Source organism: Drosophila ficusphila, unplaced genomic scaffold (genome assembly GCF_018152265.1).
Source record: "Drosophila ficusphila isolate 14025-0441.05 unplaced genomic scaffold, ASM1815226v1 contig_106, whole genome shotgun sequence".
Classification (NCBI taxonomy): domain Eukaryota; kingdom Metazoa; phylum Arthropoda; class Insecta; order Diptera; family Drosophilidae; genus Drosophila; species Drosophila ficusphila.
The window spans coordinates 4184686-4195410 of NW_025063993.1; the positions used below are offsets into that span (position 1 = coordinate 4184686).

General features: G+C 36.3%; 1 protein-coding gene across 1 annotated transcript; it reads left to right on the forward strand.

Annotated features, from left to right (window-relative positions):
• The first annotated feature begins 304 nt into the window (after positions 1–304).
• Positions 305–1822, forward strand: LOC108099937 (gamma-glutamylcyclotransferase). The gene is made up of 4 exons (XM_017203607.1): positions 305–392; positions 937–1060; positions 1143–1276; positions 1337–1822. Exons 2-4 carry the CDS (start codon positions 956–958, stop codon positions 1653–1655), a joined length of 558 nt encoding a protein of 185 aa, XP_017059096.1. The 5' UTR covers positions 305–392; positions 937–955; the 3' UTR covers positions 1656–1822.
• Positions 1823–10725: the final 8903 nt, after the last annotated feature.

Consider the following 10725-nt stretch of genomic DNA (forward strand, 5'->3'; position numbering starts at 1 on the left):
ATCCTCATGACCGTAAACTGTTACTTATACTACACTTATACTACAGTCAGGGCTAAGTGTAAGTTGCTAAGATGGTTCGAGTCCTAGCTTTTAGTGATTGATAATGAAAATTCAAAAGCTTTTTGTTCTTTTTCATTCGATTTTTTTTACTGAAAATTAGGTTACTTTCTCTTTTGGGTTGAAATAATTAATTCAAATTAATAAACAACGAGAAGTAGAGCAAAAATTACATTAACATTAAATTCATTACTTTTTTACTTAAATACCATGCTATCGATAAAAATGTTATCATTGTCAATGTCAGTTCACTACCATCTGTCTGTCCGAACCGAGTAAACAAAATTTCTGTTAGTTTTATTTGACGTGTTTTTCATATTTTGGAAATCAAAAAAGTGAGTTAAAGCAATGTTGCGCTATTGGACATCTGTGCCTAAGTCATATATCTTCGATTTATAGTAAATTAATGCAATGGGTAATTGTTGTTTTGATAAAAACGTTCGCAAATCATATGCTGGTACAGCTGATTTGATTTACTACCAAAAAGCTCAAAAGCTGATAACAACAAAGAGCTTTTCAACAGCTGACCGTTTGAATTTGTGATAACAGAGTAAAAATAAAATTAAAGGAAAATAGGTATTGTGAAATGACAAATGGTAAATCTAGATGTATTTATTTTGGAAAGCTTCATTTTAGCTTACGCAATATTGAGCAATTTATTTAAATCCTAATAAGAACAGTCATAGTCAAGACATGCACCGCAGACTGCACTGCTTTTCATACTGCTTTAAGCAGTTCACAGTTTTACATCCATTGTTGTAGTAATGACATTCCGGGCTTGCAAAACTTTAAGGTTATATCATAAACTACTATTGTCTTTACCTGTTGATATATAAACAAAAATAGAAATTCCAATTGAAAGGGAGTTTAATCTTTCAGGACCAACGATCCTTCAAGTATGGCAAGCAAATTCTTTTATTTTGGTTTCGGTAGCAACATGCTTGCCAGCCGAATTCACATACAAAATCCCACGGCAAGAAGGATTGGAGCTGGAAAGTTGGAGGTAAGCTTTAAATTAATTTAAATTAAATTGTCAACTATAATTATTGGTTTTATAAGTTTAATTTACGTAAATTTGTCCATAGAACTTCCGCCTGGACTTTCACACTGGATCAAAAAACTGGTTGGGGGCTCCCGCCACAATCGTGCCCACTCTAGGATCTCACGTTTTTGGAACCATTTGGGAAATTGACATGTGCAACCTGAAGGATCTGGATGAGTAAGCCTCAATCTGCATTTTTGAAAACTTATTAATAACATATATTTGAATGTTTCCTAGTCAAGAAAGTGTGCCCGATGGCGTATACATTCCGATTAGCGTGCCCGTTCACTCGTTGACTACCGATACCAGTATCACCTGCCGAGCCTACCACCTCGCAAATCAGCCCCAAACAGATTTACACTCAGTTGGTGGAAAGGAAGACATTCCCCTGGATCGTCAGCCGTCACAAACGTACCTCAAAGTTTTGGTGAAGGGAGCCAAGGAAACCGGTATTCCAGAGGACTACATCAAATGGCTTAAGGGAATTAAACACAATGGTAGACAAGTGCCAATCTTGGAGACCAAACTTGAATTGGACCAAGTGCAACTTAGTTGACCATATAACATATAACGAGGATTTTATTAAAAAATTGATGGAGGATTTATTAACGCTTATGAATGTACAAACGAGATTATGTTTGATAAAGTTTAAACAGGTTTTCAATACAAATATTAAGATACCACCTTGTTGCTAAAAATAAAAGTCAGAGCTCTTTACCAACACTTTGATTACCTCTCTCTTGACAAACTCTTTTGTCGCAAAACGGAATTTAATTAATTTGAATCACTTATTTATGATGATTACCAATTTCGCGTCTGCACCCCATTCAGACAATGGCCGAAAATTTTGGCAGAAAGGCGAGTAAAAGTTTTGAGTTTTTCTCATCGACTGGCTCTCGCCTAAAGTGCAATTAAAGTGCAATTTAGTGAGCACTCTGAGGACGAGGACGCTGATGATGATGCTCCACAAGGCTAACGAAGCTAACGAAGCTCATCTAGCTGGGCGATCCTGGCTCCTGTCTTATTAATTTAAATTTGAAGTTTTGCCATCGGGTGAGAATGGGAATGGTGCACTCCTTTCCGGAGTCTTTTGAGGCTCCTTTGGCTGCTGCACATTTGCATATTGTTCGGGGAGCAGCATTTGGCCACTTGGAGTCCAAATTGTGTGTGCCAAAGTAATAATAAACATAATTTCCTGTTTCAGGAGAACTTTTCCCTTAAACCGCACACCAAGAAAAAATATTGAATTAAATAATATATGTGTGCTTGTTATTTACAATAGTAGATTACATTTACAAAAAGGATAATAAATCGAAAAGTATCTTGAGGAATTTAAAATCTTTTAAAATATTACTTTACTAACATACAAATTTGTTTATTTAACAAAGGGTAATGAAGTATTACTTTCCAATATTTCCAAGGGAAAACATTATTGTTAGAAAAACGAACTGTTCTAATGAATACCTTTTTTATTTCCAATATTACATTGTTCCTGTTTTTCTTTAAGTGCTTATATATTTCCCAGTTAGCAGCTAATTCCAGGAGCTCCAGCTGCCAGCTGACCCTCCAGCAAAAGTTGTTGTGTAGGTGGCAAATAAAAGTCTGCCCTCCGACTTTAACAAAGTAAAAACTTTGCTTCGAGCTCTTGTTGCGGTTTGTTCACTTTGTGCAGTTGTAAATTAAATTTGCAAACGGTCGGTAGTTTATAATCGTTTGGGAATTGAAATGCAGTCGAGTCGATTTTTGGCCCAAGTCGGAAAACTTCTGCTTCGTTTTCAGGTTCTTGGTCAAAGTTTTGGTCCAACATTTTTATTACATTTGTGGAACCTCCCGCCTCGTTGGCAACTTCTGTTTTCCTGTTTTGAGTTTGTGTGCAATGCACTTGTACTTCACTCGCTCTCAGCTCGGCCATTAATTATTTAAAATGCACGGCGCCATAACCATTTAGATGAGTCCTGTAACATGTGCCAATGGCAACACCGACTCCAGGCCACAAAGTAAACGACGACACCAGAATGCCAGGATGCCAGGAGCAGCAACACAAATAACAACAAACGGACTGGCGTTCATGTAATCATAAAAGTTTACGATTTTAAAAAACAAGGAATGCTAGTGGATACTTTTTTACACCGGTTTCAGAAGTGCTCTATATGTTGTTAAAATAATTAAAAACGTTTCATTTCATACTGACTTTTGATTGATATTATTTTTACTTAAAGAAATACAATTAAGACACCAAAAGACTACAAATGAATAAAATGAATATTAAACCAATAAAAAGAATGTAATTGAAATTTGTGTGCACAATTTTAGATTCTTATATACATATATTTTATATTGATTTAATAATTTAATATGATACTATTTTCCTTATTTATATTTATAAGAGCCTCAACATCGATTCAAGTTAATAGCCAGAATACCTTTCTTTTAAAGTGCAACCGAAATTAGAATGACAAGTGACGAACAGATGCAGAGAGAAGGCCATCGAAATGCCACAGGACGAAAGGGCGATGAGGTTTACTGGAGCGGCCTCAGCTGTTTGTGTCGCATTTCGCGGGAATGGGAATTTAATTAAAATCAAGCACTTCAACCCCAACCACCCGCTTTATTTTTGCCACTTCCACACCTTCCGCAGAAGCTCAGCTCAGCTCGTCGTTTAGTTTCAATCAAAGTGGCGACAAACAAACACTCAAAAAAAGGACAAAAATTTTACGCAAATTGACAACAGAAGCGACGACACCGAAAACAGCAGGGAAAATGAGGATGCGGGGCACAAATGCCGTGTCAATAAAAATAAAAACTGTTTCAGGCGTCCCATCTTGTCAGTTGGCCGTAATTGAAACTCATTAGCGTGCATTTTAGTGGCAATTCTGGAGCTGCGAAGGGCTTTTCCAGTTGGCAACCCTTTCGGGAGTTTTTCTGGTTCTACGGCTATTTTACCCCACCACTCTGTGGATGGTTTGCACCACTCTCAGTGGGATCCGGTGGTGGTTGTGTGTGGTGCGTGCGGTTTATGTGGTAAGTGTGTCATCATTATGACTGTCATGGCTTTTTCTCCTTTTTTTGGTTGGATACTTTACAATATGAGTGTGTTCGATACGGCCAACATCTTTTTTTTTTTTTGCTGTGAAGAACTCAAGTGAGCTTGTTCAAAACATTTTCAAACTGACTCGTTATATGTAAACTTGTAAATGCTTTTCTTTCTTTAAAAATTAAAATATAAAAATTAATAAAGAAATCTCATATCTTGAACTATTGAAACCTGATCGATGAAATTTTAAAGGTTAAAGAAAGTGTAAAGATTACAATTACAAATTTAGACATTTAATAAAGCACCTTTCTAACGCTTACAAATTCCAATCAGGAATTTATGGCAATACTTTTATAAAAGCACAAATTGTTAATGCAAATTTGTTTGGTGTTCCCGTTTAAAAATTGCTTATATGTACATATTTGTAGTTAATCATTTTTGTCATATTACTCCACTGCTCGGAAAAATGTGGAAAAGTTATTTTGTGATTAAATTTCTGACTATTTTAATTGTGACTTACACAAAGTGACCACAAATCATCATTAATTGGCTTGTCAGTGGCACAAAGGATTAAAAATCTCACACAAACCGCATCGAAGCGCGTCCAAAACTTCCCTCGACATCAAAACTAAAAGTTACTCACACCCTTCCAAAAAGCCATTTCCACGAAAACCAAATAAATTTTAATTGAAGAACTTGGCTAGTCCCTGTAATTATGCTTCACACACGAGGCGTCAAAGGCCCCACGAGACTCACAGGGGTTAATGGAAGTTGTGGGAATGGAAAACCTTTCAGAGGACCCAAGGTAAATTCAATTTGCCTGCCTAAGAAAATCAGCCAAGAAAAGGAACTGAACTTGAAGGCAAATTTGCATATAGTTTCGAACATTTCAAAGTGTTTGAAAGTTTCTGCTGTTAGAAAACTATTAATTACCAAAGCAGAAACACTTTCGATTAGCGACCACCTTCTGAGAAAATTGAAGGAGAGAACTGAATGAAAAGGGTTTAATCCCCAGGGATCACTATAAAAGGTTCTCAATAGCATTCTTAAAGAAATAATCTGAACTTAAAAGAAATGTAAATAGCTTTTATGACCAATATGCAACAAAAGTAACTTGTAGGTGTTTAATCGCGTTAACTGGATCTGGAAACGAATCGAGCTTAGGAGGAATTAGTCATCAGTTGGTCAGCTCTTTGGTGACCCCAACTGCCACTGATGGACTGCAATTGTGTGCCTAAAATATTTGTCATGTTGCACGTGCCACCAAAGGCGCTGTTGCACCGCCGCCCACAGCGCGAGGTGGTGACATTAAAATCCAAACTCCGCTGCATGTCGTTTAATTAAAAAATGCCCCAAAAGCATTTACCCAAACCAGAGGTTGTATTCAAAAGGGCAAAAAACCAATGCAACCATTGATGCAGTAGAAAAAGGGATGTGTGCATTTTAATGAAAACGGAAACCGAATAATCAGCAAGTGACAATCTCCTAGGGTGGTGGTCAAGCTCACATGGAATATGACCAAACAGGAAAAAAAGATTTGTTAAAAAATGAAAATGTATTTTTGGGTTTTATAAATTAGTTACATAAGTATATATACGTATAATGTGGTTTTATAATGTTCCATAAGTTTATAGTGAAAATGCAATCTTTGAAAATAAACTTTGTGTTTAATCCTTGGTTTCTAACTTGCCTGTTTTACCTTTTTAGTATATTTGTATACTAAATTATTTTTTTGGCATTCCACGTACGTTTTTGAATCACATAGCTAACATTAAAAAGCTTATAATTTCATATTTTAAAATACATTTTAAAGTTTTTTTCAGTGAATTCGCGAACAAAGCGCCAGTGCGAAATGAGAAAAGTGCAACCCGTGGAGCGTATGAATTTAATGATTTAATCGCAGTCCCTCGCCCCTTTTTTGGCCACGCCTTGTTGACACTGCATGCGTGTCAAGAGAATTTGTCAAAAAATGCAACCGCCGTTGGCAGCCTCAAGGGAAATTGGACAAAGCCAAGTGGTTTTGGGCCGAGTGGAACGGGCTGGGGTTGCACTTGGCCAAGTTATTGACTTTGTCTCTCTGTCAAATCCTGGCATGTGGTCAACATTTAAGTGTAATTAATGCCCGCGGCCAGTCGCCAGTTGCATTTCATCCAATCTCCTTCCTCGGAATCTGGAATATGAAAACCAAATATTGCGCTTAATTTGATTAGCGTGTCTGCGCCCAGATTCCGATTGCATTTTTCGGTTTTATTTGTGCATCCCAGCCCGCGGCAATTTTCGCTTCCGCAGTTGTCCTCTTCCGGTTCAGGCCTTTTCTTGATTATTTTTGGCGAACTCGGTTTTAGAATTAAAAATGAGACAATTTTGGCATCGAAAGAAAATATGAATTTAAAAGAATTTTAGGATGCAAAGCCAATGGGCTTAAAATCCAGGTTAAATTGCTTCTATGTTTGGTTTCAGACAATTAAGTTCTAAACACTCTAGAATCAATAAATAATGAATTACTTTAGAATAGTTAAAATCACTAATTTTTTGGGAATATAAATATGCTTTGTGAATAAATTTAAATTTTTGCTCTTCAGATCTCTATTCCAATGGATGTAAGGTATGGCAACGGTACTGACAAGACAAGAAAAACTTTAATTGAATTAGAGGCAAACTAAAACTAATTAAATAAAAATATTTTTTTGTACGTAAGTCAACATATGTTCTTAGCCTGAAAATGGTTGAATTTTTAAGTGAAGGTCATAAGTAAGATATTCAAATAAAATCGGTTTATAAAAATTTGTGGATTACAAAAAGCCAAGCCGAAAAAATGTGTAAGTTAAAGTTGGTTGTTTTTAAACTGTAATTCGAACCCATCGGATTTTAACTTCTCCAAATGAAACTGCGTTGCACCTAACGCATTAACTTAAAGTTAAACCAGAGCATGAAAAATAAATTTTACATTTTCATTTTGGCATTTTCGCTTAAAAGCTTTCCCAGCAACGGCAGAAGGGGTGAAAATAAACGAACGCAGAGTTCGAGCGTGGAAACCGAATCTCCGCTTGTTTGGCCACGGCTGACTTCCTGCCAGATTTCCTGGCCAATCCCCACCCACCCTGCTCTCCCCTCCTACAACGCACTAAATAACCTTGTTAGCGTTTTTAATTAAAGGTGTAAATATTGATATTTACCCATGCAGACCTGCACAGCTCCGAACCGAATCACCACTTTAACGCATGACGCCGGCGGCTGCTCGCGACTGCCGCGGAAATGCATTTTCGCAAAAAGTCAAATAAACTATGTGGAAATATGAGCCGGTTATTAAATATGGATAAACGCGGGCTTGCCTTCACTGGAAAATTTCGTTTTTTGTCGGGTTGTAGGAAAAACTCGGTTCAGCTTGTCATGCACAAAGAAAAGCTAACAAAACTTTAAATAAAAGCGAGTTTGGATTACAGTGTTTATTTTGTAGTTAATTAACCATTTCTTTGTGCAACAAATATACAAGAAAAAAATTTTGCATTTTCATTTTACCAATTTATTAAATTTTACAAATATTTAATTGCAATGACTTGCCCAGTCTTAAATTCTACCCACTAACATTCTCACTTATTCTAAAATCCTGAACACGTTAGGAATCTTCCCCTGCCATTAAATGAAGTCCTGACAGCCGCAGGCTATTAAAACGGCAAATGCACTCAAAAGCCTCTCCGGTCCGCATCAATAACGCTCACTTGACGCTGCAAATTAAATAACCATCATCAGAATCAACTGGAATAGAAGACAGAGGGGCCAAAGAACACACACGTTCCCACATCCCCAGCGATATTTCCCCGTGCTGTGCTCCCAAATTAAGTTAACTCTGGCCTAAAAGCCTAGCCCCACAATGTAAAAGGACCTGTTAAGTTTTGTGCAAAAAATGTTAATTTTAATTAAGGCCTGCTATCGACACCCGAACAGACACGATGCATTTTGAGGCACTCCACTCCACTCAACTCGGCTGAACTCCAAAGTGCAATGCAGCGCATCTGATGCACTTTATGGACAGACTCGCCTGGATTGGATTGAATTGGCCAGGCCGGGTACACTGCGATAAAAGAAATCACTAAAATCCTATGTACGAAATTGTGTAACTAAAAAGTTCAGCGTGTTTTATCACTTTACAAAACTTAAGTTGCTTATATTCTGTGTTGATATTTTCAACAGATAGGTTCTATAGCATTTGAAAAAATTGAAAAACAATTTGAAAAAATATTTTGCCATGAACGTAAACTATTAGTTTTTTTATTTACTAATTTTCTTACAAGATAATTAAACAAAAACTATTTAATTTAAATTCTAAATATATATATTTAATTTAAATATGAAGTAAATATTAGCCAATATTATTTTAAAAATTTGTATTTAAAAAATTTTTGTTAATAACTAATATAAAAGTACGTACAATATGATTGTGAATTTATTAGATATTTACATAAAATTATAAACTTAATTGAAATTTTAAATTAAGACTTTTTAATAAATTGGTTTTAATTGTTTTTTAATACTTTTTCTTATATATATACATAGGTGCATATATAAAATTCTGGCGGTGCAACTTCAGTTCTGGCCTGAAAATGGAACCGGAATGCTGCCCGCTCTGGGATCGTGTTCATTGTGGTCGTGTCATGGACATGTGTAAACATTAACACAACATTGTTGCCCACCCACCAAGTGGGATAAAAAGAGAGAGGAATACGGGATAGACAGAGAGGGTGACAACGACGAACATTAGTTTGAAAGGCCATGCAACAATTTGTTGCATACCACACGTCGTCATCGGCAGCCAAGCGTTGCTCTTTTATAGGACGTTGAGAAGGGTATTTCTATATGGGAATAATAACTTTATTACTCTGTTTGTTACCAATTCAAATTGCAAGCAACAAAAATATTATTAAAAAGGTCTACATTTATTAAAACAATAGTCTTTTCAAACCTAAAAATAGTTTGTCTTTTTTCTTCGAACTTCTTAGCAAGTTTTACCATTAAATTTAAAATCTAGAAGTTTGGTCACCGATTTGATAACTCTATTTCCATTTTAAGGGTAAATGTATTTGGCAATCCGGATATTTCCATTTACAGGATAGCATTGCTCTTTTTTCAAAATTTTATTTTTGCATATTGCAGGGCCACTTAAAAATTTAAATTAGCGCTGGCCGAGTGAATTGCATTAGCGCGCTTTTTAATTCGCTTCGTAAATATTTCAGCTCCATACGTATGAATTTTTCAGCATTTTAACGCGTTGGCCGTGCTGATGATTATCCTGCGGCTTATCAGCGCCTGTACAGGCTCCACGCAGGACATCCTGCCACCATCCTCTTCGTCCCGTTTATTGAAAAGCAATTAAAAAATCCTGGCGCCAAGCAAGTGCGGAAATTATTGAATTATAATGCACTTGCTATACAGGACTCGGTGCAGCTCATAAATATAAATAGGTGTGTGCATTTTCAACGAGGGTTGACCACATGCTTCTACTTTGTTTTAGAGACCTTTGATTGGAATGAAATATAACAAGGGTTAGGGTCAAAGTGTATTTTGCCTAACAAACTTATCTAAAGTTGCTTAAAGATTTATGCTCTTTGAAACTTTTAGCTATGGTAGCACAATAATATCATATGTTATACTATTATTTACAATGTCTCGTTGCATATTAAAATCAAGTAGGTTAAGCCCACACATCTACTTAAAATGCCGTCTCTTTAAGTTTAAGCTGCACTTGTGTGAGAATAATCCGACAATCTGCTTATTGTTATTAAACTCTCATCTGGTCTGACCTCCCAAGTTTCGCCTTGCTAATTGCGGCTATCGGATTACCAACGCCAAAAGCTATTTTCAATAACAAACTGAAAAGCGAAGAGTGCAAAAATGAAATTTTATAATTGGCTTTTCGATGAAAAAACCCAACGGAGAAGATAAAAACAAAGACTGCTTGGCGTTGCATACGAATATAATTAGCATAAAATAAAACAAACATCGAGACTCGCCGAAAAATATTAAATTTCAGGCAATTAAAAAATGCGCAACGCTGAAAAGCGCGCTAAGGATTCTGGCCTCCAGCCAAGGGAAAAAAAGGGTTGAAAAGCAGATCAAATTACCCGAATGAGCAATCAGAGTCCTTTTTATGCGGCTAAGACAAACAAATAAATTGAGGAATTTTATTCGTGGCCCAAGAAGCTTAGAGCCATAAACGCAATCAAAGCCAATCCAATGCAACGACTTGGCAAATAGTCGTAAAGGTCATAAAAATTGTCTTAAACGAAATGAGCCAACCTCCCTTTTTTAGCGCTCCACCCTCCCTCTTCTCCCAGTAAGTACACAATTTTTTGTAAACTGTGAACAGAACGATAAAAATTTCGCCCTCAACACCTGTGACCACAATTAAGCCGCGTTAAGCGTTTCCACGAGAAATGAGGAGAAGAAAAAGTTTCTCCACAATCAAATTGAGTTAAAACTCGACCGAAAAACTTTTTCAGCGGCCAATTTTTTCTGACCTCGCCCTTCGGTCGAGACTTCAACGTCCAGAAAGTTGATAATTTAATTGAAGTTGTTAACAATTTTTTCAAATAAT

Coding starts and splice junctions, on each gene's coding strand:
- LOC108099937 (XM_017203607.1), top strand. CDS start 956: ATGGCAAGCAAATTCTTTTATTTTGGTTTCGGTAGCAACATGCTTGCC. Junction 1,061..1,142: donor TTGGAGCTGGAAAGTTGGAG/GTAAGCTTTAAA, acceptor ATTTGTCCATAG/AACTTCCGCCTGGACTTTCA. Junction 1,277..1,336: donor AACCTGAAGGATCTGGATGA/GTAAGCCTCAAT, acceptor AATGTTTCCTAG/TCAAGAAAGTGTGCCCGATG.